General features: G+C 45.3%; 1 protein-coding gene across 1 annotated transcript in view; it reads left to right on the forward strand.

The window, feature by feature from the left end:
• The window catches only part of adgrv1 (adhesion G protein-coupled receptor V1), a 96,207-nt gene that overhangs the window by 39,858 nt on the left and 28,567 nt on the right, over positions 1 to 27,782 (forward strand). Inside the window, exons 56-88 of the mRNA XM_030104338.1 lie at positions 88 to 234; positions 365 to 620; positions 1,042 to 1,244; positions 1,441 to 1,617; positions 1,749 to 1,931; positions 2,047 to 2,226; positions 2,329 to 2,493; positions 2,592 to 2,712; positions 2,803 to 2,926; positions 3,047 to 3,185; positions 3,292 to 3,477; positions 3,574 to 3,809; positions 3,984 to 4,132; positions 4,264 to 4,462; positions 4,568 to 4,787; positions 4,883 to 5,122; positions 5,344 to 5,484; positions 5,611 to 5,831; positions 5,913 to 6,192; positions 6,303 to 6,446; positions 6,548 to 6,719; positions 6,811 to 6,952; positions 7,038 to 7,606; positions 7,705 to 7,968; positions 8,418 to 8,535; positions 8,678 to 8,849; positions 8,967 to 9,209; positions 10,094 to 10,501; positions 11,198 to 11,370; positions 11,566 to 11,812; positions 11,967 to 12,106; positions 12,849 to 13,009; positions 13,141 to 13,241. Of these exons, the coding sequence (XP_029960198.1) occupies positions 88 to 234; positions 365 to 620; positions 1,042 to 1,244; positions 1,441 to 1,617; positions 1,749 to 1,931; positions 2,047 to 2,226; positions 2,329 to 2,493; positions 2,592 to 2,712; positions 2,803 to 2,926; positions 3,047 to 3,185; positions 3,292 to 3,477; positions 3,574 to 3,809; positions 3,984 to 4,132; positions 4,264 to 4,462; positions 4,568 to 4,787; positions 4,883 to 5,122; positions 5,344 to 5,484; positions 5,611 to 5,831; positions 5,913 to 6,192; positions 6,303 to 6,446; positions 6,548 to 6,719; positions 6,811 to 6,952; positions 7,038 to 7,606; positions 7,705 to 7,968; positions 8,418 to 8,535; positions 8,678 to 8,849; positions 8,967 to 9,209; positions 10,094 to 10,501; positions 11,198 to 11,370; positions 11,566 to 11,812; positions 11,967 to 12,106; positions 12,849 to 13,009; positions 13,141 to 13,241 (6,621 nt within the window). The remainder of the gene's footprint in view (positions 1 to 87; positions 235 to 364; positions 621 to 1,041; positions 1,245 to 1,440; positions 1,618 to 1,748; positions 1,932 to 2,046; positions 2,227 to 2,328; positions 2,494 to 2,591; positions 2,713 to 2,802; positions 2,927 to 3,046; positions 3,186 to 3,291; positions 3,478 to 3,573; positions 3,810 to 3,983; positions 4,133 to 4,263; positions 4,463 to 4,567; positions 4,788 to 4,882; positions 5,123 to 5,343; positions 5,485 to 5,610; positions 5,832 to 5,912; positions 6,193 to 6,302; positions 6,447 to 6,547; positions 6,720 to 6,810; positions 6,953 to 7,037; positions 7,607 to 7,704; positions 7,969 to 8,417; positions 8,536 to 8,677; positions 8,850 to 8,966; positions 9,210 to 10,093; positions 10,502 to 11,197; positions 11,371 to 11,565; positions 11,813 to 11,966; positions 12,107 to 12,848; positions 13,010 to 13,140; positions 13,242 to 27,782) is intronic.

Consider the following 27,782-nt stretch of genomic DNA (forward strand, 5'->3'; position numbering starts at 1 on the left):
AAACCTGAAGTTTCTTACCTCCGTCTGTAAAACAGATTGTATTATAATAAAGCTGTATCATTTCATTCGCTTGTTGCCTCTCTGCAGAATTCTCTCTCATTGGAGGTTGAGGAGTTGGAGCAAAATAATCAAATTTCCCTCAGTGTGGAGCGGAGACGAGGGAGCTTTGGCAGGCTGACTGTTCACTGGACTGCCAGTGGCAGTTTGGCAGACATTTACCCCACTTCAGGAGTGGTGTGTATCCCATGTCTTCCAGTCATACTTATGCATCTCAGTGAATGTTGACAACAGAATGCACAACAAAATGAAAAAAGACAGACTTATTAAGAAAGATGTCATTTTTAAAGGTTGTTTTGTGTCACAGGTAACGTTTTCTGAAGGCCAAACCGTGGCCATCATCTCACTGGCTGTAATAGCAGACGGCGTCCCCGAGCTGAGCGAGAGCGTCGCCATCACCCTCCTAGATGTCACCACTGTGGGGCTTCAAGACCTTCGACAGGCTGCAGTTATCGACAAGCAATGGGCGCAGGCTCTGCTCACCATTTTACCAAACGGCTCCCCCTACGGGGTGATCGGATGGCATCTGGACTCCCAGTTCACTCTGACAGAGGAACCGCAGAGTAAGAGCTTTTATGGAACGACATAAAAAATAACTGGCGCTTAGTGCACAAATGTGGGGTTTTCAATCTTATTTTTCACCTATTTAAATAAATTCTTGGTTAGTGGATCCCAATGTTGGGCAGAAAAAAAATTTTTTTTTGTGATTGTTCACAGAGACTTTACAGTAATCACATTGTGAGATTTACCGTAAATCAGATTTGCTCTGATTCTCAGGATGTGAAGCAATACAGCTTTTGGCATTTGTGCTAATATTGAAGTTGGAAGCACGCCATTTCTGGAAAGTCCAAATAAAATAAAACAAAATCTACACACATTGCGGCGCAAGTATTCCTTGACAGTGGCAAATCCTCCACTGACGTCTTTCTTTTTCTGCTTTCTTTGAAGTTGAACTAATCAAGTCTCTGATTTCCAAACTTGCAGATGGTCCCCTCAATGTGACCCTTTCCATCGTGAGAGAGCAGGGCTCCTCGGGTGAGGTGGCCGTCCATTACCAGACCAGGCCAGCCCTCTACCTGCCCTCATCCAACCAAGCCGCGCCTGGAAAGGACTTCTCTGAGAAAGACGATACCATCGTCATGATAAATGGTGCGACTGTGGCCATCGTCACGGTCACAATCCTGCCGGTAGGAAAGAACAGTTTGATGTGAAGGCCATTTATCAACTCTTTGATTCAATAACTGTGATTTTCTGTTTTTTTTTACTTCTACTCCAATAAATTTGTCATGCAAACCTGCAACTGTTTTAGTTGGACAACGACGAAGACATTTAAATATTCTTTTTGTGCACACATACCCGTGATTTCCCCCACTGCTCTCTCAGGACGATATCCCAGAGTTGGCAGAAAGCTTTCTGGTGAATATCACTGGAGTGGAGCTGGTCGGAGGGTCGGTTGGAGCCGGGCAGCCCACTGTGAAGAGGTCTGGCTTGGAAGTGGCAGAGGTCACCATCCAGGAGAACGACGACCCCCGAGGGATCCTGCAGCTCAACGTTTCTGAGGTGAGTTCAGCAAAAAAAAAAAAAAAAAAAAAACACAGACAAAAATTAAAGAATAAAAAAGTGACAATGCATAAAGATATATTCTGATCTTTATTCTGAATTTACACATTTCTTCTGAATGTCTGGTGAAGGATATCCTTGGAGGTGTGATGGCCTTCGAGTTACCGCCACCAGACAACGTCCTGCATCTGCCAGTGGTGCGGCTCGCGGGGACGGCTGGAAGGTTGGTCGTCTACTGGGAGGCTCAGCCAGGCACCGCCGAGCTGAACGACTTCAGCCCCACGTCAGGAAACATCACCTTTCAGGATAGCCAGGTAATCCCATCTGTTATTCTTCAACCAGATTTCTGAAAATCAAAACAAGCCATGGTTTCAGATTGTCTTGAAGTTGGGATGACTTTAGCTTGTGCTAACTCAAACCTTATTTCAGAGAGAAGCCACGATTTCCATCACAGTCCTGGATGATGATCTTGTGGAGTCTGCTGAAACCTTCAGGGTGAATTTGCTGCGTGTGATTGGTGGTGCTCGACTTGGACAAGCGGTCTCTGTAACCGTCACTATTCCATCAAATGATTCTCCGCTTGGACGGTTTGGATTTCAAGAGCTGGAGGTGAAAAAAAAAAAAAAAACACTCATAGCCAGTGAGATTATTTTGGACTTTGGATGTACAGTGAACTGCTGAAAATAATCCTAATATTTGATGTGCTTGAAGGTTTCTGTCAGTGAGCCAGAGTTTGAGGATGACCCTGCGGCCATGGCCACACTGGCTGTGCTGCGGAGTGCAGGAGGTGAGGGGGGAGTGACTCTGACGTGGCGGCTGGGAGATGATGCTGGAGACGATCTCTCACCTGTCAGAGGAACTCTCACCTTCACTGAGGTAAAGTCCAGACTGACCCTAAAGATAGTGAATTCTATTAATTCAGATAGTGAACCCACTGTGTAATACTAATATCAATAACTGATTACATTTTACAGACTGATTCTATAAAGTCCTTTGTGATTCGAGCCCTTGCCGACTCTGTCCTGGAAGGGGACGAGCATTTCACCGTGCAGCTGTTTCCTGCTGACAGTGGTGCCATCATCGACCCTCTAAATGGTGAGTAAAAAACCCCAGTTGAACTGAATTTAAGTCTCAGTTTGATCTGTGGTTACAGATCTTCCCCTACGTCTCCTGTATTGTGTGCAGGTATGGCCACCGTCACCATCAGGGCAGATAAAGCTGCTCTCGGGATTGTGGGAATAGCAGAGTCCTCTAAAAACATTCTCATTGGAGAACCTCAGGGAGATTATAACGGGACCGCCACAGTCAGGTGAGATAAATATTATACTGTTTTCACTGATTTAGGAAGACAAACAGCAGCGTTGCATTTCAGTGCTTCTGTTTCTAATCACACACATCTGTGTGTGTTTGTGTGTGTGCTTTCTCACAGCCTTGTACGAGGTCCCGGTGTGTTTGGAGAGGTTCAGGTCTACTGGAATATTACTCCAGCTGTGATTTCTGAGTTTGAGGCCGTCTCTGGCACTGTGACTCTGGGAGATGGACAGTCTGTTGCCACTTTTCCACTGAAGGTATTGTAAATCATAGAGTGTAGAGTTCAATAAAAAGTGTTTTTGATGTAATTTGGGAATCTGTTTTTGCATGAAGTGGTCTCTGTCATATTTACCATGATGCCAGGTACTGGATGATGAAATCCCAGAAGAGCGACGCGAGTACCAGCTTACACTGACCTCGGCCACGCCAGGACTGGAAATAAGTCCCATGGCAAAGCATGCCAGGATTGTTATGGCTGCCAGCGACAACCCTTATGGACTTTTCTCTTTCACCCAGCTGCAGATCGGCGCAACAGAGGAGGAAGGAATGGTGAGATAAGGAAAATGAGACTAACACTTTTACCTGAATGACTGAAAGCTGAGTTTCAAACCACAATCATCACTTAACTGCCTTTGTTTTCCTCAGGTGAACGCAACAGTTACTCGCTCTTTTGGCAGCGTGGCCAGTGTGTGGGTGACCTATGAGACATCGGGTCACACAGCTCTCAGTGGAATAGATTTTGCTCCAACTTCGGGACGTTTGCTGTTTAACCCTGGCCAAACCTCCAAACAAGTCGCTGTGCACATCCTGGATGACAATCTGCCAGAGAGGCCGGAGATGTTTTTCCTCAATATGACTAAAGTGGAGCTTGTCAATGTTAGGTAAGGTAGAAGTGTGTTATTGTACACAACAGCTTACAGATTGTAAGGATGAAAATGAGGCTGAATTGTTGTAGTCATTCACAATAAAGACTAAGCAGAGCCTTTCATTTATTGATTCCTTATTCTGCTTGCATTGATTCCTTATTCTGTACTGTATCTCCCTCTTCTGGTCAGTGCTGTGGACTACACTTTGGGAGAGTTTGGTCTTCAACCGGACCAGCCTCCAGCATTCGGCAACATCTCCACTCTGACTGTGGTCATACTAGAAAATGACAACGTTGAAGGCGTCCTGGAATTCAGGCAGGACTTCCTCAGTATTACAGGTAAGAGTTCAAATTAAGTACGTCAAAAATGTGAACGGCACAGTTTGATATGTCACAATTAGATAGAGAGGAGGTATTAGAAAGAAGAATCTATAAATGCACAGTAAAATCATTTCTCATCTGTTCCTCAGTTGAGGAGGATGTGGACTCCGTGTTGATCCCCGTGGTGAGGAAAGTGGGATCATATGGACTGGTCTCAGTTCAGTTTGTGTCAAGAGGCTTGAGTGCAATCCCTGGTCTGGACTACATTCTCAACAACGGGTCATTGACATTTGCTGATGGTCAGAATACCAGCCACATTAATGTCACCATTCTGGATGACCTGGACAGGTGAGAGGGAAAAAAACACCATATGAGACAAGGAATTCAAGACAATTATCTGTGAAGACATGATTTATGTCAAATCTAATGAAACCATTGACATGATTTTCCCAGTGAGCCTGAAGAAACATTCGAGGTCTTGCTGGTTGGAGCTACAGGAGGAGCGGTTGTTGGTTCACAGCATGTAGCTCGAATCACCATTGCTAAGAGCGACTCTCCCAGTGGGCTGGTCCGTTTCCTCAACGAGTCCGTGATCACTCTGGCCAACCCGAACTCCACTCTGAAGCTCAGTCTGGCTTTGGGCAGAGCAGGAGGTCTTGTGGGTAACGGAACGGTACGAGGAATGGAAGTTCTGTCACTGCATTTCACCGTCACATCTCAGGTTTACTTCATGGCATCATCTCACTTTTTTTTTTTTACTTTTAACAGGTTTCTTGGGTCATTCGTGGCCCCAACAGCAGAGACGTCCTTCCTGCGTTAAACACTGACATAAAGGGGCCTGTGAACGGATCAGTCCTCTTCAGGGACGGAGAGGAAGACGTGCACGTCATAGAGCTGCGGATTCTCCCCCACGGGGAGGTGGAAGTGGAGGAGACGTTCGTTATCGAGCTCAGCATCTTGTCAGGAGAGATGGATGTCGATCCTCAGGCCGGTTCTGTAACTCTGAAGGTAATTCATTGCAGTGTGACGGCAAAGTGGATTTCACCATCATAAATCAGTTTGAGACAGTCGCATCAGGAAAAAGAAGCCATAAACATTTTGACTGAAAAATTCAGTGCGACCGGCACAGTGGTTTAGTGGTTAGAACTCTTGATTAGAACTAGATTAATTTGAACCTGAATAAGAAAGCCTTTTTGATTTTTATGATTTGTGTGTGTTTTTTTTAATAGATCGAGAAGTTTGGTGATCCGAATGGAATTGTCCAGTTTACTGGGGATGCTCTCCGAGAACGCGTCTATAATGAATCTACAGAACCAGTCAGCATTTCCCTGTCGATCAAACGCAGAGAAGGTGTCATGGGAAACGTCACGGTACGATTAAATGCAAAAGTCTCTGACTTTTTTTAATCATATCAGTTTAAGTGGTGGGAGTTGCTATAAATGACCTTTGTTTTTGTTTGTTTTTTTATTGTGATCACTGCTGTACATTCATCTCAGGTGCACTGGCAGATACAGAGTGACTCAGATGCGTCAGGCGACTTCCTGGCTTCGGCTGGCTCAGTGGTCATTTTGGAAGGACAAAGAGAGGCAGAAATAGTCCTGAGTCTGATGCCTGACGCAGTGCCAGAGCTGGAGGAGCTCTACGTGGTCCAGCTCACTGCTGTAGAGGGCGGCGCTACTCTGGATGCCAACTCTCAACTGACCACAGCTTATATCAGGTTTGACTCGACTTTACAGTAATTTTACAAACAATTTGCGGAAATATTAATCATCTGATTAACTCCCTCTCTCACACTTAGAGTGCTTTCTAATGATGAACCCCACGGAGTTTTTTCCCTGAACCCGGAGCAACAGTCTGTTGTTGTAGTGGGTTCGGGGTCAGAGGTCACCAGAGCTCTGATTTTAAATGTGACCCGGCTTGCTGGACTGTTTGGAAACGCGAGTGTTGGCTACCGGATCACTGGAGGTATGGAGGAAGTGATGGACATGCAGGAGATACTGGGAGGACAAGCTGAAGGGAGGGTCGTTTTGAGAGACGGGCAGGAATTCGGGAGCGTCACTGTTCCCATCAGTGACCAGGTGAGGAAGGAAATGCTAACTGGAACTGGCACAGTGGGAACTGTTTACAGTATTTAGATTAACCACATGAATACAAACATTTTTCCTGTTTCCTCCCACTTGTCGTTTAGGTGTATTTGTCCGTTGGGTCGAGCTTCACGGCGCAGCTCACTGACGTTAGACTCGTCAGTCCCGTCCTCGGCTCTCTGCCTCGTCTCCTTCAGGAAGGCAGCCTCGCTACGATAACCGTTCCCGAAGAAGCCGCCAGTTCAGAGGTCATTTGTTGATGTATTGCATTTTGTACAAATTTCAGTTCTGCTGAAGTTTCACCACCAAGAAACACCGTTAACGCTCCATTTTGACTTCTCTTATGCAGGTTGGCTTCGCCTCAGTGGCTCTCCTGGTTTCAGACGTAGAAACAGGGAGGTGTGAGGCAAAGGTGACCCGAACGGGGCTTTTTGGGGACGTCACCGTGCAGTGGAAAGCTGGGTATCCTTCAGGACAGACTCTGCCTGGCTTTAAGACCGGGGTCATCACTCCAAGCACAGGTGAGACAGCCAGAGAGGGACTTAGCACAACAGGCCACATGATTTATTCCTGTTAGAATGTTTAACTGTTGTCCTCTGTCTTCATATTCAGGTTCATTGACCCTGGTCCACGGGGAGCGGAGTAAAGCCATATCTCTCACAGCTGTTGCTGATACGTTAGAGCCAGCTGTTTACGCCATACACCTCACCGGCGCTGCACCCAGCCCCGCTGCACCGGCTGCTGTCAAGTTCAGGTAGATGCTTCATAGCGTTTTTAAACCTGTGGTGGATCTGTGAGTTAAAACGCGGCGTGCTAATCGCTCCCGTCTGTCCGCACAGATCAGGGTTCATCGTGGCTGAGGTTGAGCCCCTGGGGGTCTACCAGTTTGCCCCCGTTTCCCGCCAGCTTGTGATTGCAGAGGACATCCAGACTATAACGCTTTACGTTCAGAGACTTTATGGTTCTCGTGGCAACACCACCCACCTCACCTACAGGACGGTGGCAGGCAGTGCGGCGGCCGGGGAGGACTTCATCGCCGTGCCAGATGGCCGTTTGGTCTTCGACTCATCCCGTCAAACCAACTCTTCACTCCAGCTTTCGATACTTGACGACTCGCTCTCAGAGCCCGATGAGAATTTTCAAGTAAACCTAACAGATGCTCAGGTCCTCAATCCAGACCCGGCTTGGCTGGGCGTCTCTCCTCGAATCAACCCTCTGCACAGCGTGGCCACCGTCACCATCCTCGCCAGTGACGTGACCGGCGGCGTTCTCAGCATCGGACCAGGAGCCGTCGAAGTACCGGAGGATAGAGATGAGGAAACCCAGCAGGAGAGGCGGGTGGTCCTGAGAGTGCGCCGGTCTGACGGTGATGCTGGGGCTGTGAGGGTCCGGGTGCAAGCCTACGGAGGTATGTGTGAGCTGTGTTTATTTTCACATTCAGGTCGTGGATTTGGTGACACTCGTACAGTTCTAACTAGTGTAGTTTAACTTTGCGTCTCCGTTCAGATGGAAGCACAACGCCCGTTCCCTTCACTCTGGATCCTGCCGCGAGTCTCGCGAGGGAAGAGCAGGACTTCCGTCTGCAGTCCACCACCGTGTTCCTGCAGGCCGGTCAGAGTGAGGCTGAGCTCATCCTGCTCATCCTGGACGACTCGGAGCCCGAGGGCCGGGAGGTGTTCTACATCTACCTCAGCGATCCAGAGGGAGGGGCGCAGATCGCAGACAGTCCAGACCAGGGCTTTGGAGCATTTGCCAAGATCACCATTCTTGGTAATATAAATGTTCACCTTTCATGCTGTACTGTTTGAAACAACTTTAAGATGTAATTTTACTTCACTTTAGATGAGGACTCACAATAATCAAACACAAGTATTCATGCTGTTTATGTCAATTAGACACCTTGGAAATCCTCATACCATTCATCTGCACTGAATAGTAGCTAAAACTTCCCAAAGTGTTCATGCAGCTCTTACACTGTAAAAAACTGTATTTTTAAATTGATTACTGGGTTAAGTTTGGTTCACAATGCAATTTATTTGCAATATTTTTTAACTTGTCTGCTGCTCATGTGTTGCGCTTCTTTTTACATTACTGTTGCAGAGTTTGCTTTTTAAATATATAGTACAGACTTCGATTAATTGCAAAGTCACTTTTCTTTGATATATCTGTTGTTTATTTTTGTTTTGTTCTTTTTGCGCCCGTCTCCGTATCTGGTACAGGAAGTGACCTTCATAATGGTATTGTGGGGTTCAGTCTTAATTCTTTGACGGGCCAAACTCTGGACGAGGATTCAGAGAACAGGACAACTGTGCTCTACGTAGAGAGACAAGAGAACAGGTAAAAAATAATAAGTCATTGTTTTGTTTTGGGGGTTTAAGTATATGGTTAAAAAATCAGGATAAACTGTCACCAAAATTTTCTCCCTCTATGATTAATGTGCTTTGTTTTTTGTTTTGTTTTTTGTCTTTACTCTTTTCAGAGCATTTGAGGATGTGCAGGTCTTCTGGAGAGCTACTTTCAGCACAGCGAGTCCGAGCCTTGTCAGTGACGGAGTCAGCTTAACTGCACAGCTTGTGCAGACCTCAGGAATAACCGTCTGTAGGAGAGGAGAGATCATGTGTGCGCTCACACTCGAGGTCCAGCACGACGAGGTTAGACCGGGGACGCTGGGATCGCGTTACCCTCATGAACTCAAATTGTTCTTGGTGACGGTTGATGGTAAAATTAGGAGCACCGATTCAAACAGTCACTCATCTACTTTGCCGCAGGACCCTGAGTTCCAGGCGTGGTTCTTGGTGGAAATCTATCAGGTGGGTGCCGGAGCCGCCATTAATGAGACCGCCCGCTTTGCCAACGTCACCCTGGCAGAGAGCGACGACCCACGGGGCCTCGTGTTCTTCGCCATGGGTCACAGACTGCCCATCGCCACGCTGACCACCACAAAGCTCAGTCTCCAGGTTCACAGACGAGCCAGCACTGCTTCAGCCATGTCTGTACAGTATCGCACAGTGGTAAGACACGACCGCAGGCTGTGTGTGAAGAAACACAGATGATGTTTGGCATTCACACAAAACTGTCCTAAATGTTACATAACCTTATCAAGGCACTTTTTTCCATTTACTCTTGGTTTGTAAGCGTTTTTTGACTGTCAGCCTCTAGAATTGTAATTTAAAATATCATAGAAGTCATTTAAATATTAATGCCTGCCAGATGTTAAGCTGCTCGTCTTATTTATCAATTCAGAAATGCATTAACTTGATATTTTTTCTTAGATTTTACTGTTGTTTTTTAGGAATATCCGGTCTTTATATTGTCAATATTAATGCTGTACACATATCTAGCTCAAAGTAATGTTTTATTTCTATTAATGGAGTTCAAAGGGATGGAAGTTTCCCTCTCTCAACACCTCTTTAATCTCACTGTCACCCTCCTTTTCTCTGAGGTATCATGTTAGGAGATATCTGCACTCGGCTCGAGAGGCGCCCACACACACTTTTTGATATACAAGATGAAAGTAACTGTCCGGTGCACTCGAAACCTCACAGAGACACATGGCAAGGTCACCTGCTTTCATCTCTCCCAGCAGATGTAGCACAATAGGTCTGCGGCATAATGAAAGCTTGTTCTCACAGGGATTTACATTATGGTCGGCAATAACGACGACAAAAAGCTCAACTGCACTTGTCTGCTCGCTGCAGACAAGGCCGTGCCATGTCCAGAAGAAAGAGGTTTTGTTTTGCATCACTTTTCAGCTTAAGAATTCAAAATAATATAACTTTTTTCTTATAACACACAATAAACAAACACGGTTTTAAAACCTTTTGTAGCTCGTCAGCATACTGCTTAAACAATACAAACAGATTTCATAAGGAAAATGTCTTTTGATTGTCTGTAGGAGCTTCCCAGGGAGGATGCGGTGGGTCCCTGGATTATCTGGCCCGCTAAAGCCGGCATGGACTTTCCTAAGCAGGAGGGCCGACTGACCTTCAACGTGGGGCGTCGGAATACGTCTCTGGACATCTACCTGACCCCTGACCTTGCCTCATCTTTTCCCACACCGAAGCGCTTCCAGGTTGAGCTGTACAATCCCACAGGGGGCGCCGCAGTGCACCCTCAGTTTGGCCTTGCTAATGTGACTGTGGTGTCGAATGCAGCAAGTGAAGCTGTGTGGGTCTTACTGGATCAGCTACAGCAGCCCCTCCACCCAAATATCATCAATCAGGTGCTGCACGCATTGATGAATAAAGTCACTGCACCTCTCAGCCGTGAGCAGACGATCGCCGTGCTCGAAGCTTTGGGGAAGGTAAGACTACTGTAAACTCTGCCATTTACCAGTTATTAAACTCAATGTATCTGGGGGATTATGGAAAATATAGAATGTGACTGATTTTTGTACATTATTGAACTTTATCTAAAAGCACCAAGTCATTTCCTCTAAAATGTCTCATAACGCTCTTCTGCCTGGTTTGACATCCACAGTGAAACATTTATTTATTTCCTGTCAGCGTTTTAAGATCTTGCTGCAGATCACTTATGATTCCTCATAGTGTTAGTTCAGTGATTTTACTGTGAGTCAAACAGCTTTGTAAAGCATGAACACGTCACCTCGTGCAAGCTCCTCTTCCAGATCTGTGGACTAGTTTTGTCACTGTAAAAGATTTTAGTTGTCATTCATCATAAGTGCTGCTGTCACTACACTGCTGTGAGTCTGAATATGTACTGCGCTCACTTGGCCTGCAGACAGCACTGCAATTTAATATGAAAGGGTGTGTGAAGGGCGGAAGAGAAACGAGTTGCACTGCGAGAGGAAGCGGGGAGGCTTGTTTACAACGAGCAACTGAGAAGAAGATTGGAGACACTGCGGAAAATGCTGCATTAATTCAGAGTGAAATATTAACAGTGTTCAAGCTCACTTGAGTCGAAGTCATGCGTATATCAGAAGCTGTACGTCCATGTGATGAAAATCACAAGTCTCATCCTGTCGTTTCTCCTGATCAAGGTGCTTACAGAGGCAGAAAGGACACTGTTGCAAGAAAGCAGCCGCAATCTGACCTACGACCTGTTGTGTGCCTTGGTCAATCCCAACCGAATCGACACCCGAGGCCTTAGTCACCTGGCGGAGATGGCCGAGCGATTTGCGTTCTCTCTTCTCACTGAGAGCCAGTGTGAAATGTGAGCGTTTGAAACAGTTTCAAGTCCACGTTTTGCTTGAAGGCTTTTTCTGTGTTGAGTTTAATTGTCCCCCCAGTGCGTGCATAGATTTAGTTTCCTCCCACCAGCAAAAAATAAATGTATGTAACATCGTTTTTAGTCATTTCACAGTTTGATGTGTGTATGTGTTTGTGTGTGTGTGTGTGGTCTCTGCAGAAAAGGCGCCGTCCTGGAGACGTGTCCGTATATGACCATCTCTGCCTTCCAGTGGTACCCCACACAGATCAACGGGCACAAATTCAGGGGCCGTAACACAGACTTCTTCCAGCTCCCGGACGCCCTGCTGGCCGTGCCGGCAGCCCCGACAGCCGACTGCAGGAACCTCAGCCGGATTCAGCTGACCGAGTTCAAAACCGAACACTGGTTTCTTAGCAATGATACAAACACTGCTCTCAGTGGGAAGGTAGGAGAGCCGCAAAGATCATTCAGTGTGTTTAACAATAATAAGTTTGTTTAAACAGCAGGTGGCAGTGTTGACTTGATATAAACCAGCCATTAATTTTTTAGTCTCTGCAGTTAAATTCTCCCCCCTCTCGCTTGTCCCTGTTTGTATAAAGGTATTCTCAGTCACCCTCCAGGACAGAGGGTCGCGACCTCTCGAAGATGGCAGTGAGGTGGTGTATCGTATCCACACCCCCGGACAGCAGGTCAAACCAGGCCAGTCTGTGTGCCTTCTCTGGAACCAGACCACTGCCAGGTAATGACACACGTGTTTTCTGACTTATGCACAACCATTCCCAGAAAACGCAAGCACATCCACATTCAGGCTTTACAGTAAACCTCAAAAACTGTGCATTCTTATTTATACAGTGTTTTATAATTGTCCATTTGAGTATTTGTGTCCTCAAACATTTTTTTTCTTCATAAACTGTAATTCATCTCGGATAAGTGATTTATTCTGCCACTGTACACATATTAATAACCATCTACAGCTATAAAGCCATGCTAACCTCTGTTTGTCCTTTTTCCGCTTAATTGGTTGAACATTTTCCTCCGAGCAGGGCAAAAGTCCAAGTTCTTTCAGCAGGGCCTCCGTTTGACCGTCTTTCTGTTCAATATCTGCGCGTTCTGTCTCCTGTGCTCTGAGTCCTCCCTCTTGGACCGGGTCTGCCGAGGACATTCCTGCAGTGTGGAACAAGCCTTGGCTGGAACACTCTGTTACAAGTTAAAAAATTGGCTGGTTTTGTTTGGCCTGAGCTGCTATTTGGACAATATGCACCAAGAAACAAAAGTCATTATTGCACTAATATTGAAAAACCAGCAAATGGTGAAGAGGAATCACAGCTAAACTCTTGGTACCCGAACAACATAGGCCATGACAAATAACACTGAAAAAGGAAAACTGTACATGAGAACATGTCTCTTATGTTTCTTTCTCATCTGTATTTCCTCGCTCACTGCTGTTTTGTCTGGTCCTCTTTTGTCTTCTGTTCGTCCAGCTGGTCATCAGATGGTCAGTACTGCAGGGTTGTGAAGGAGGGTGGGAATTACGTCGAATGTGCGTGCTCCCACTTGTCCATCTACGCGGCCCACGCCGAGTTTACTTTGCTCGCCTCGTACAACGACGCCTTCTATGCCTCAGGATTCATCTGTATCTCAGGTAAGAATCCAGCTTCAACTTGTTTTTCTGTTGAATTTTTATTATACAGGCATGCATCGTCTTTGTACTCCCACAGTCCAAAGACGGATCGGTGACATCCGTTTCATTGTCCTCCACGTCTTCCTTGTCAGGTTTCGCCTTGGCCATCATATCCCACACGCTCTGCTCCCGATTCCCCATGTTTGCTGCCAAACTGCTGACTCACATGATGGTGGGCTGCCTTGGAACTCAGGTAACGCCGTTGCTCTCACCGTCAGCCCGGCAGTCTGCAATGCTTCTTCGGTTTATTTGGCATTTTCAACAGTTTGCATTCACTGATTGCTGTATATGGATGGCGCACCTTTGGGAATTTGTTGCAGAGGCGTTCATCTTTCTGTGCTTTATGGATCAGAGAGTCCAATCCGCAAACATCTATGAAATGATCGTTTTCGTGAGACATAACACTCTCGTGCACAAACACACAGACATGCAGCAGCTACCCGCTCTCATTAGCAGCAAGATATGTCACAAGTATTTTCTTGGAAATGTGCACACGCGACGTGGACACACACCATCGAATGTCGCCGGTTGCGTAGTTTGCGGGCCGGCGCGTCATGACAACGCAACCATGCCCCCCCCGCACCCCCTCCCATTAAAAACGCAAGCTGTCACATAACCCATGAGCGAGGTAGATGTGCGGCTGCAGGTCCGCGTCTCCGCTGGTCCCCACCGTGTGTGTGTGTGTGTGTCTGCGTCTGCGTGCACGGGCGTGCACGTGGCTGAGTGCGGGACTGGTAATTTTCCACCGGTCCCCCCTCTCTTTGGTTGACAAACACGAGTCCTTTGTAAAGCAGTCCTTGGGGGCTAGCCACCTTGGACTCAGCCTGTTTATGGCCCAGACAGAGCCCCTGAACCTGAAAGGGTTTCGGATGGAAATTTCCACCCTCTTCTCTCTCCTTGTCGATACTTTACTGTATATTGAAGCCTTCCTCCTTGCGTGCAGCACGCGTCGGAGACCGTGCCGTGGTTTCAAAAGTTCAGCGTTTCTCTGTAGCCCTCTAATGAAGCGCGGCTTCTTTTAATCCCAGGCAGTCAAGCTGGAGGCCTGAATGAATCTTCTCTTAAGAAGTTTCCTCCAAATGGTCATCCGGTGCCGCTGTGCAAAATGTGCCGACTTAAAATAGACGAATTGACGTCATTTGTCTTCTCTCAACCGTGCACTTTATCTTTCATCTGAAAAAGCTAAGCAATAAAAACAACCCAATCTTTTTTGTTTCATTTTTGTAGAAGCCTCCAGGAACAAATTTTGTTTGTGTCGTGTGTTTTTTGTTTTCTGTACCCTCTCATTTCTGATCCATTTGTGTTCAGCACACAAACCTGCCTTAAGGTGTTGAGTTTGGAAGTTAATTCCATAATCCTCCTTAATGAGGTTATTACACCAATTATCCAAACAGTTCAATGTTTTCAATGTTGGATAAATGAGATGATGCATTTTGTTACAGATTCGAAGCTTTTTTTTATTCAGCATGCACAGCATGAACTCTTGAGTGAATTCAAACATAAAGCTCATCACAAGTTACATAATCATGAACTTAAGTCCTTTTAGTAATTCCTTTATTCATTTTTTAACCATTCTGTGTCTCGAAATCCTCTTACAGTCTCTCATCCCTCGAAATCTTCTTTCAAGTATCATAAGATAGCCGTTTGCAAAGGAAAAACTCATTCCAGAAATTATAGAGTGACGCTCGTGAGGACTTTAAAATTTAAAGCTTAAGAACAAAGCCTTTATGTATTCATATTTCTGCTGTAGAAAGACGTGCTTCTACAGGTTTTGTTGTGTCTACATAATGATTTAGTTTCATCTTGATGCTGCTTTCAGTTTGAAGTGTGTTCAAAGTCTATGTTTATTGTTGGTGGTGGTTTTATCTGAATCCATATCTTTGGCCTCACCCTGCTGCTGTAGTATTAAGCTGTAAAAATGTGATTGTCTGTCCTTTTGGAATATGAAATGAAACAAATCGAAACGTTGGAGTTACAAGCTCATGTAATCATTTGGCATCCTGGGTCTTTAAGTGTAAAATACATGATGATTGACAGGATTGAAGGTCTCCGGCTTGCTTTGATCGCTCCATTGATTATAAGTGTCAGATAAAGCTCCACCCACCTCCGACAGAGCGGACACTGTCTGTTCTAGCTGTAGTTAACTACTGCCTGTGCCCTCTGTGTGGAGAAAATCAAATTCAATTTCCTGAGTTTTTTAATTTCTTTCTCAATAATGGCCCCGGAGTAGCATATTCAGTTGTTAGATAATTGTGAAAGGAGCCCAATGGGAACGGATGCACAAGCAAGAGTGGAGATGGAGTGACCTGTCAGATCATCCATCACTGTGAATTTGTGAAGTTACAGCAAGCAGAGAGTACATTTATTACTTCTAAAAGGTCAAACTGTAAATGAGAAATCTCTGTTCCCCTAGACTTGGAGCATATTTAAGTAATGAAAGTAAAAATAAAGTCCCTGTAACGTTGGCTGGTAAGGCTATCTATTACACACCAAGCCTGTTTTCACAATTATCTCAGTGTCATGTGATTTTTTATTCAGCTCTGGGAGTACAGAAAATGTTCCAAGAAACTACTGCAGACTTGTCTTGATCTCCTGGGAATTTTCTTGAAACTTTACTTTAGATGGCGCATAATTAGATGTCATATGCCAGGTGTTGAAAAATAACTTTATACATGCACCGGCAGTTAGAAATAGAAGCCTGCTGAAGGATGAAGCAGGGAATCAATCTTTCTTAAGACATCTACGAGGTGACGCCGCGCACGCACTGCTGAAAAGATGGAGGAAGACAGCAGCGGCAGAAATCCTACTGGAGCAGTGAAGCAGTTCAGTGAAGGTATCAGGGTGAGGCCGAGCCGAGCCCTGTGTATTCTGGTACGACTGGTTTGGAATTTATGTTGGTTGTTATCTTGAGACATATAAAGTTAAGTGATAAAAGCCATGAGCATGTGAGGACAGCTTTTACAAGGTGGCATGACACTCAGCGGGACTAAAAACAACAGATAACAAAGAGCGCATGAGCTCAGAGGGAACCAGCATGCAGTCAGGACATTTGTCTCAAGTTCTGACGGTTCAGCGTAAATGTCAAAGGAAAGTTGAGGGTTTTACTATTTTTCTTCGCCAAACTTTTTCATTCATTGTCATGTTTAGTGTTAAATGCAGTAGAAGCACATCGAACACGTCAGGCTTTGTACCAGAGTTAGAGCCAACAAGGTCGCTGAACTAATGGATATTTTGGAAATACAATGGATTTCCTTTATTATCAGTCAGAGTGCTTTTTTCTCATTTCTCAGCTCCTTAGGCTCTTCATCATCCCATTCAGCTCTGTCCCTTCCCCATTAACGTCAGAGAGGAGGCGGACGGCGCCCAGAGCCGTGTCCACATAGCTTCCAGTGTGAGAATAAAATCATGTTTCCAAACTGGATAGTGAGAATTATACGAGACACCCTGCATGTCACAATGGGATGTAAGTGTGTGTGTGGGTGTGTGTGTGTGGGTGTGTGTGTGCTCGAAATCACATGTTCAGGAAAGAGAAATCTAATCTTGATCTTTACTGCAAACAAAACAATCGAGGTTCTCATCCATTGTGATTGAACGGCCGTCCGTTCCCACTCGCTGGGCGCGTTTGCCCCCGGTGGTCACCGCGTTTCGTTCCTGTCTCTGGGAGGTGTTTGGGTGACTCTTACTTCTGGTTATAAAAGATTTCCTGTTAGCTCTGGGACGGAGTCCAGCATTCAGAGGCTTTGCTCCCCGCTCCATAAACACGTGCGCGTGCACACGCACACGTACATGAACTCCTCTCTGTCGCACAGCCCCCTCGTCCCGCCATCATTTCCCGGCTGTGAGCAGACAGTGGAAGCCGCCTCGCGTCTCTATTAAACGTCCCCTTCTTTTGTGTGCGTTGGAGGAAGTCGCAGGAATTGTGCAATCCAAGAATCCACCTTTCCCCCCTGCTTTCGGCCCATCGTAAAATCAACACAAGTCTCTCCCAACGAAGTGAGCGACTCCGCTTTTCCTCAGGAAGTTTATCTATTCCCATCACGGCCAATCAATCATTATAAGCAGAGAGGGCTTTTATATGTGCGTGCGTGTTTCTCTGACGTCAGAGAAAATTCCTGTTTTATCATATTTTACACTGAGCGGCGGCTTCGAAACTCTGAAAGCTAAACAACAGCAGCAGGAGAAAGAATGACTAAATATTTGATTGCTTAGCCTTTGCTTTGCCCACACGCAGCTAGAAACGATCTCTGTTCAAGATACTGAAAACAAGCTTGTTGTTTTTTTCTTCCTTTTGAGAGTTTTCTTCTTCTTCAAGCTCTCAGGATGTCATTTCTGTTCGTAATTGTTCCAAAAACAAACAGTGAGACAAATTAAGCCAAATGGCCTCGATATGATTTGAATGTGCTTCAGAAATGTTTTTTTTTTTTCTATTGGGCTGGAGCTAACAGTGTTAATGTGTGTGTGTGTGTGTGTGTGTGTGTGTGTGTCCGTGTGGACGGCAGAGAAGTGAGGACGGCCTCCTGGGAGTTTCACATTACGCTCCTCCGGCTCGTCTCACACCTTGTCCTCACTCCTCTCCATCGGATCAACCTTTCGTCACGTCAGCAGCGTCTTTCTCCTCCTCGCTCTCCATCCTGACCTTGTCCTGTTCATTCCATTTCTGAAGAATGAGGCAAAAACTAACACAAACTGACTTTTCCCCCCCGTTTCCCCCGTCTTCTGCTTCTCCTCTCTGGGTGTACGTGAAAGCGGCGCTGCACATCCTGTATGACTCATCCCTTTTATGAACTATTTCCACATGCATTTCCCTAAATCCGGTTACCGACTCTGTAACATCAGGGAGCGTAGCGTGACTGCCTGTCTGAAACACTGACCGGGTTGAGTTTGTTGTGAAAACAGTTGGATATTTTGAAACCTGCATAGTTTTAAAGAAGCAAAACAAAAACAAAAGACATTGTATTCTTCATCAATTCATTAATTTTTTTTGCATTTATGTATTGGATTTAGCCTGCAAACTAAAGTTAAAGCGAACCTCTTTGCTCTGGTTTTATGTTTGTAACTCTAGCCCTACCCTAATATTCAATGCGCAGCAGTCACACTCCCCAACAGCTCAGTATACACTAACATTTATCTACGTTATGCATATATGTCATATATAATTGGAGGACACCAATGAAAGTGCCATCATTATCTACACAGACCGCCAAAGTAGTTGTTGCTGAAAGATTTGCTTTCCAGTCGCATAAAGAGTCATAAACAAGATTGATGAGGCACAGAGATGAGCCTCTTTCACCAAGTGCTGGGATTTAAACTCAACGGCACAGTTTTTACGCAGTGCTGTAAAACGTTGATTGATTACTGTAAAAGTCTCACCACGTTGTTTGATCCGCTCGATCGTTATGTAACAATAACTATCACTTTGTCTTCACAAAGGGTCAAAAGTGTTGTGCTTCCGCGCTGTGCTTAGTTTGATAGTTAGAAGTGCCTTGAAGTTTAAAGCACTTGATGCAGACTGTAACCTGTTTCTGGTCTCAATATTTTATTTATTTACTTATTTTAAATTAAGTGTGTGTTGTCATCATTGCAGATGAAACCAGAAACACTTTGGATATTCCATGAGAAATAAGATGGATTTCATTCTGTTCAAAGGCAAAAGGATATTTAACGTGCACAGGAAATGTATCCATTTCTGTTCTCATATATGTTCATCACAAAGGAAAAGATTTCTTTTCTTTTTTTTTCTGTCCTACTCAGCGTTTCTGCACCAACAGGTAACTTTTGACCTGATTCCGTGGAGTCACCGGGTTTGTCCTCTTGGGACTTCAAACAGGACTGCTGACACTGAATGATAAACAAAGTGGGGGCCTACAGTTGTCAAAGTCCCCAGTATCCTGTTCTATTTTTGGAGTTTTGACAGCTTGTCTTGGCAGAGCTCGGTGTGTAGAGTTGAACGAACCTTGGAGGTTTCGAGACATGTTTACCCTGAAACTGTTGAGATCGGCGGTGTTGTCATCCAGGCCTCATGTCCGCACTGGATCTCTAGCTTTGCCTGAACCCTGTGTTCCCAGCTGAATGTTTCGGAAGAAATTACAGACTGATATTACTCTTATCTGCACATCGTCCTTGGTTGCAGTAATTGAGAAGTGTTGAAACTCCTAACAGCAAAAAATAACTAGAAATGTTAAGCTTAGTGCACTCTGCAGGTAAGCACAACGCATGCATCTGTGTGTTCGCGAGGGTGTGTGTGATGGATGGAGTACGCTTTGTGACGCTATCTTAATAGCCCGAAATAGCAAATGAGAACTGCTCTACTTCCCCGGCGAATCAGGAAATGGTGAATCGAGGGAGGAAATTGCATGCGGTGTAATCGAAGGGAGCTGTTTTTATAATCAGGCCTTTTGTTCCTCTCTTATCGGCAAATTCGTTTCAGCTTTTCAGCCTTTTCCTGAGCACGACTCGATAATGTGAGTTTCAGATGAGGACAACAGCTGGCTCTCATCCGAGTACTGGAAAACATCTATTTTTAGCAATGAAGCCACTGAACAACAACAACAACAACAACAACAACAACAACAACAACAACAACAACAACAGAAATAACTTGCATATACATGCACAGTCTTGCACATACATTTACTAATAGTATTACTACTACTACACACATACACACACACAGAGTATTGCATTCACAGGAATATGGAGAAGAAGATGCTTGGGCATAAGTAAGCCTGCAGCTCAAACCCAGTCACTGAAACGCTCCTCATTATATTCACACACCCTGTCATTACAGTGACCTATAGGGGTCGCTGTAGCTCCATAGCCGGAGTCAAGCGCAGCAGCAGCAGCAGCTGCACAGTTGAATGAAATGTCTGATTAATGACTCCCTTGGCCACTTCTTCTTTTTATGGTAAAGAAATTTTAGTTACTGACTTAAGAAATTGCTGCACACAAAGGAACTGAATAAAATTCTTTGTTTTATTCAACTTTGAAAAACTCCACTTAACCAGCCCGCCTCATGCATGATCACGTCTGCCCATCAAAAAGTAATCTAAGGCAGGAAAAACATGAAGTCCTTGAGTTTAATTACAGTTGGTTTGAAGCAGTGTCTTGAAATCTTTGTGCTAATTTAGTCTCAGTTTGTGGAAGTCGGTGAGAAAGGTTACTTCAGATGTGGCATGAGCAAGCAGCCGCAGCTTTGATTAAGGCTGAATTACACAATAGGTCACCAAATTGTGAGCTGTGAGTGGGAGCACAGCAGCATTAAGAGAGGATGGAGTTTTGAACTCAAGCGGACTCTTTGCGTATTGACTGGCCTTATTGTCACTTATTGACGGGCGCCGCTGCAGATCGGCCGATTTGCACGTAGGGGATCCGTCCTGGATCGATGGACTGTTGAACAGAAGTGAATGAAGCTACTTTCGTGGGTCAAAGCGGGTTTCTGTAGGTTGTGGGATCAATATGATTAAACATACACATCGTCCTGATGACTGCAGAAAGTGTTACTGATCTGGACTTGATGCAACAGGTCACAACACACACGGCACTGTTGTGGTCATATCAGCAATATTTTATATATTAGCATGTTTTTTTTTTATATGCTATCAATGTAGGCCATGTCCTTTCTCTCTTGACTTTTGACTACAACTATGTTTATTTTTTCCAAGATAATTTGTATGTGTATTTCAGCTATTTATCCAGAACAGCGCTGCTCTCAGTGTTGTTGCTTCAGTCTGTTTGCGGGTTCCAACACTCCCTCATCATGTGTGCAGCACACACAGATGTTTGTGGTCGTGCAGAGCAGACCCGTTGAGTCTGTGTGTTCAGGGAGCTGACCTTGAACAGCTGGCTACGGTGTTTTTATAGCTGGATGTATGCGCACGGCCCATGGCCGGCGAGGAGCTTTCCGTCTAGTCTTCGCGCTGATTCTCTCCAGATGTTGAGGAAGGAAATTCAAGAGGATTCTTGAAAGTCGCCCTGTGGTGATCAAAAGAGGCTCATGAGTTTACGGCTGCACCAGCACTCCCTGACCACAGTCTGGATGGGAGGAAGAGCGGGCCGGCTGAAACTGGAGCTAAATGTGCTTCATGTGGGTGGCATCTCTGAGATTTTTTTTCTGTATGGAGGTGTTTGCTACATCTCTGGCTTCTGCATGAGCGTAGCATGAGAAGTAGTCGGAGCATTGCAGCAGTGGTAAAAATAACACAGGCTCTTTATATCTGTGTACTCTCAGCGTGTGAGAAGCGCCTGTTATGAACCACAGCAAATCACTGAAATTAGACTTGGGTTTGTCTCGCCAGACAAAAGAACTTGACGAATACTTAGGGATGATTTTGTGATTATCTTCAGGCATGTTTTTTCTTGAAATACCAATCTGCCAGCCTTCTGAAGCGAGGTGGATAACACTGATTATGTCTTTATCGTCTCTCCTGCTAGTGGGTTGGATATATTAAGGCAGCAGGTGAACATTTTGTTACTGATGAATAAGAAGCGGAAAAATGGATTTCAGCGGGTCTGAATTGGGTAAATCTGTGACGGCAAGACGACTGCGTCAGAGCACTCCCAAAACTCCAGCTGCATTTTCACTCTCTAATGGTCAGTATCTATCAGGAGTTGGCCGAGGAAGTAACAGTGATGAACCAGCGATAAGAGCCGAGGGCAGCCAAGCCTCAATCGTCCATGTGGGGAGTAAAGGCCAGCGCTTGATAACCAGTCCCAAAAACAAACTATTTGTTGCTTAACTAGCCGGTCTAGTGAACAAAAGAGCACAGACTGGTGAAGCAATATGGATAAGGGGCAAAAGGCTCTTCATGAGGTTAATGCTGGTGATCGCAGTTTGTGTGTTGGGCTGCAAAAACTCAGGAACTACTCAGTATTTATACTGAGTATTTCATACTTCTGATCAGGGCTTTGGGTTAATACAAATTCATTTAACAGACTTCGGATGAAAGCGCATTAATTTCAGAATGAAATGGACTTTCAATGACTCTGGTGACACTGTAAACATGTTGACACTGAGCTTGTTTTGGCTTCCTCTGACTCTTCAAAGGGCTGACTGTCCCCCATCGCCGCATCACAGAAGATTACACCGAAACTCCGAAGGCCACAGGCTTCCCGGCTATGATTTATTCTGGAAATATAATGCCCCGTTCCCCTAATAGTGGCGCGAGCCTTTCATACTGCCCCTCCCTCTCTCGCACAGGCAAACAGACACACTATTACACCGAGGTAGTGTGTGTTCATGTAAGCGAGTGTAGCTGCAGCGCTGCGGTTGTTTGGACGTAAAACACACCAGAAGGGTGTGGGTGTTTATTTGCTAACAGCTGGCTCAGCAAGAACGCCTCAACCCGAGATTCAACCCAAAACACCTGTGAACTTTACATTCAAACCTTATGCAACTGGACATATGAAGAAAGAAAGGAAAAAAAAAAAAACCGCTTCATGGAATCACAGTATCATAGTGTTGAACCACAAGTAACAGTTTCCATGTCAACTGAAGCGAACGCCGTTTGTGTATTTGCCTTCATGCTTCTTTTGAGTGTCTCCTCATGTCTTGTCAGCAGAAGTGACTTTCTTCCTTCTCCCCTTCTTCTCCTCGGCTCACGCTGGCCCACTAACCCAGCTATCAGCCGTCTCCATGTGACCTGCTTCTCGCAGCTGCCTCTGTACTGTGTGCTTCAGCACGTAAACAACAGACATGCGTGAGCCGAGAGGGCTGCAGCACGTGAGGAGACTGATGATCCTCGCACGGACTGAATAGCGTGGGGCTCGGGCAAAGGAAAAATAGCTCAGAGTGGGCCTGACGCTGCTGACAGTCACATTACACATATAGCTCGAAGAGATCTTAAACGCTGTTTGTGTGGCAACTTGTTAGAGAGCCTATTTTTGCACGGGTGCTTTTATAGTCTGTGTTAGAAATTGTAGATAAGAGGTGTGATTCATAGTGATAAGAGGAAGAAAAGTTCTTTCATTAAAAGTCAAAACATCAGTAAGAAAAAGACAAAGATGACGATTGTGGAGTGCTAGCTTCATGTTTGTCTCTGTGCTCCTTTTTTTTTTTGTGCTTAATATCTCTCTGAACAAAGGCATTAGAGGAAACACCCTGGGTGCAGGCTGCTGCTGCTGGAGCCAGCTAGATCAGACCGGTAGCTGTTAGGGAGAAGGGGGAGGTGAAGGAGAATGGAGGAGAACAGGGAGGAGGGGGAGGAGGAGGAGGAGGAGGAGGAGGAGGGGTGGGAAGAGATGAAGGGTGGAGTGGAAGATGAAGATGGAGCTGGGGTTGTAGAATGAAGCGAGCGAGATGAGATGAGATGGTGGGGATGTGGAGGAGATGTGGAGGTTAAGTGTTTAGAGTTTAGATGGGCAGTCTGGCAGGCAGACAGCTAAGATTTCACTTTCTCAGTGATGTAATGCATCGGGGTGGTGCTATTTTTAGCTGCACTCGTACACTTAGCTTCAGCACACTGGGCAATCGATCAGCTGCGCTGGGAGGACGAGAGCACAACAACACAACACAGATGCACCACAATATTGTTTGTCTCTACGTGCAGTTTGTTTTGCATTATTTCTCCGGTATGAGTTCAATACTATGACATATTTCAGTTTATTGCCTGTTCATCTGTTCTTTTATCCCCAGCTTTTGTAAGTGTTTCTGTTTTTCTTCACTTTCATCCTGATGACGTTAGCAGTCACTGACCTGCTTATCATATCAAAGTGAGGTGACATCTCATCTCAGAGAAGTAAAATAATTCCCAAGACAATAATGTATCCGGAACAAAAGCAACAACAGCGAATGATCGGTCTCCTGGGTGCTTCAGGGCCACAAAACAAAGACAAGCTCTCCGATTGGGCATGCAGCCAGTGAGAAGAGCCAATAGTTCAGGCTTCCTTCAGAAGACCTTTTTGCAGCCTCTGTCTCCAGTAATTTCTTCTTATCTGCCTTCCTACATATGTTTCACTCTGTAATTTCCTCATTCGCAATTCTCTGGGTGTCGTGGTCAAACATGTTATGCATGAGCCAGCATGTCGACATGTGATCTCGCTGCAATGGGGTAATAAATTCAGGCATTGTGTTTGTCCGGCCTGTTTTCCATCAGACATAGAGCCATACAAGCACACGCCCAACACACAGGTCGTTGACAAGCCCTGTCCCGGAGTTCTGCACCACCTCCCAGTCCCTGCTTTGAATAACGTGGTAGCCTGGAGGTCTAGACAGGTCGACTCCTTCTTCTGTGCTGCACAAAAAGAGAGGCAGGCCAGGGACAAAGGACAGGGCAGTGGATCCAGCTTCAACCTCCACATCCACACCTGTCGCCTGCTCACCTGACCCTCCCAGCCCCGTGGCAAGTGACCAGTGGGAACACGTTGACATGCATGTACAGGCTGACAGCTGACCAGCGGTGACCACTGTGACCCCCAGGCCTACATAGCTCCACGAGGAAGTCAAGCGCTTCATCTCAACGGCTTCAATCACTTTTCTATGTATTTATGAGTTATCAGTAATGCCTGTATTTCTTACTTCATGATCCATGTACAAAAAAGCTGGAAAAAAAAGCAAAAATACAGTTCTTTGAGAGTAAATTTACTCAATATTTCAGTCATTAGTCTTCCACTTTTGGAGCTTTTGGAGGTGTTGATGGGGGGAAATCTTGCTGCGCTGTGTTCTCGCTCTCTGCAGTGTTATCTGTGTCACATCTAGTAATGTTGCTGTATTTCCTCCTTATCACTCAGGCCCTAATCAGTTGGCATAATATCAGTGGTTAAGTCTCCACTTCCTGAATAGAACAGAAATACTGCATGAATCTCAGAGGGAAATTCATAAATTCATCTTATTGTTATTTTGTTTTTGTGTTTTTGTGTTTTGTTTTGTTTTCTCAAATATAAAATGCATTGATGGATATGCAAGTGACCCCCTCATCTCTGAGTGACTGTTCGTTGTGAATAATGTGAAAGTATCAGGTTTGAGGTCCTTGTTTTACCCTGGAGTTCATGCCGTGTGTTTCTCTGGTATCACTGAGTCAGTTTCTTCTCTGTGTATTTAGCTACAGGGAGGGCTGAACACTCCCTTATCTCAGCCACACCTTGTACCACAGATGACTGTAGTTTCAACATTAATATTGTTTGTAGCTTTAGCTTCTGTTATGTATTTGACCTAATTTGTTGCTCTAAAATACAATAACTCACAAAAGCATTGCAAGTCACTGTTTAATATATATATATATTTTTCCATACAGCTCTAAGCACTCCTTACCCTGCCCTGATATTTCCGCCATATATGTAGTGTGATACATTAGCCAGATCACTGACATTGGTGACAATAGAGAATTATGTAATACGCACAGAATCAATAAAGAGTCGTGTGTTTGTGTGCCTTTCTGTCTGACTGCTTGTTTTAAGCCTGTTTTAAACAGCGACCAGACAAGCGCTAATCAAATGAAAGCCTCATGAAATCCACCCTGCTCACTGTCAGCTTGCAGCCAGTCTGGCTCACGATACCTGTTCACCTGGTTTCCATCTTTGACCTCCCGTCCCTAGAGCTCAGGGACAGCTGGAGCACACACAAACACACCGAGGCTCATAAAAAGACCCTGAATCACACATATCTGCCGGCCAGCCACCTGTTAGAGAGTCTATTCAGGCCAGGCCTTATCAGACCTTTGCCCTTTTCCCCATTTTCCCTGTTGTCTGCCTGTTATGTTACTGTGTCACTCGCACCACCGGTCAATCAGGTCAGCTCCTGAAGCGTGTGGACGGATTTCCCCATGCCGTTCTGTTTAAGCCTTCAAACCAATGCCAGACACAGAAATTAAAGTACATGTTAAATTACAGATATTTACAATTTGAATCGATATCCTCAGAAAAAACTATCCTGACAAAAGCTCGAATTTGACTGATGCGGAGTGTGAAAAGTAGCTTTAGCATACTGTTCTTTAATAGAAAATATTTGTATTGGGCAGGATTTAGTTCATGTAACGGCTCCACCCTTCACACCAGTCCTACTTTTTTTCATGCGGCTCCTCCGGGAAGGGATTTAACCACTCCTTCAATAGCTTGTGGTTAATTTCATAATGTCAGAACTCGAAAAACGTTTGCTGCGACTTGTTGTCTCGCCTCGTCATTATCTCGGTGTTTGGCTTGTGAGAAATTAGATGGTGTGTCACGATGTGCCTTTTGGCCGCAGGAGGCCGACTCGGCCAAAAACGCGAAACCCCGTTCCCATCCCAGAAAAGCTCCTCCATTCAGGCTCCGTTCCAGGTAATTTGGGCACGAGGTGTTTTTTTTGTTTTTTTTTTTTTCTTTCCTGTGCCATCACTCCTACTCACACCCTCCAGGGCCGGGATGGGAAAATGACTCATGGATCCTATTTGCCTGAAAAGGCCTGGACTTTTCCCCTCACTCAGCAGGAGGGTTTAGGCTGGGTCGTTAAAAGCTGGAAAATCCTGGAATTAGTGTTTTGGGTTTTTCCTGATCTGTTTTTAGAGTATAAAAAAAAAAAAAAAATTAGGTCAGAGCAAAGAGAAAAAAAACTGTCGAGGAAGCAAAAAAAAGGTATTTTAAAAGATGAAGGAACAGCTCTGTTCAGAAAGACTTCATGGTGTCGTCTGAAGGGCATGTCGCTGAGCGTCACGCCTCAGTCTGGTAACCTCAGGACAACGCAGGTCAAACAAATGTCTGCAGGAGAACCGGTCCTGTCACAGCTCGGCGTGTTTACCGTGTTGCTGTAGAGACTTTGTTATTGAAACAAACAAGTGAGACCGCAAAGGTAAGATCAGTCTGGAGGATGGCCACTTTAGAAAGAACACCATACAGTCTGCACTCGTTCAATACAGGGCAATAAGATGAAGATAAATCCAGGCGTCCTGGTAATAGTAGAGTTAATTCTCCTTGTGTGTATTTGATTTTGTTTTTATTTTTTAGATTCTCGGAGATAAACCCATTTAGCTTCATGTGTATTGTTGAGGTTACATTTTTTAATGGCGTGCAAGTCCTTTTTTGAACTGTTCATGTGATTGTTTTACTGCTTTGTCCCTATAATGAACTCGTAACCCGTCCATCATCCACCCTTCCCTTCACCCACCCCCGTGTCGAGCTGACTCTTGCCCCCAGGACCCTGATTTAGATAAAGCACGTATACAACAGGTGAACAGTTGAAGTTTGGTTGTATTGTGGAATGTGGGTTAGCGCTGTCGAATCCCAACAAAAAGACTCCGATTGGGTTTCAGGCCTCTCTTTGTGGAGTTTGTATGTTCTTCCTGAGCTTGCAGGAGTTTTCTTCAGGTACTTCCTTCCATGATGGTGTGGCGACCTGTCCTGGCTAATTTGTTGACCTGCGTCACATTTTGAAGTTGTACCCAATAAAGTGGCTAGTTGGTGTGCATAAAGTTGTTTTGGAGATATAAAGAGCTTATATGTGTTTCATTCTCAGAACAATCATCCCAGCTTTGTTATGTTGAACACAGTAATTGCTACCTCTGAAACCGCGATGCCACCTTTCTTCTTTTACCTGAAACCGTATCCGTTGAGCATAACGAACATCATCTAAGTAGCCTCTGACACCGCGTTATCTTTCTTCCCACGTCCCTCGGCTCCGTCTGTCTTCCGCTCGGCCGCTCTCCGGTCCGTGGAGCTGGCGGCGGGCCGAGGAGCTGCAGGTTATGTAACAGTCTCCCGGATGCATTGGCACAAGAGGTTAATGAAGCAGTGTGACGGACAGCAGGGCAGCAGTGTATTCTGCTGCCCT

Source organism: Salarias fasciatus, chromosome 12 (genome assembly GCF_902148845.1).
Source record: "Salarias fasciatus chromosome 12, fSalaFa1.1, whole genome shotgun sequence".
Taxonomy (NCBI): Eukaryota; Metazoa; Chordata; class Actinopteri; order Blenniiformes; family Blenniidae; genus Salarias; species Salarias fasciatus.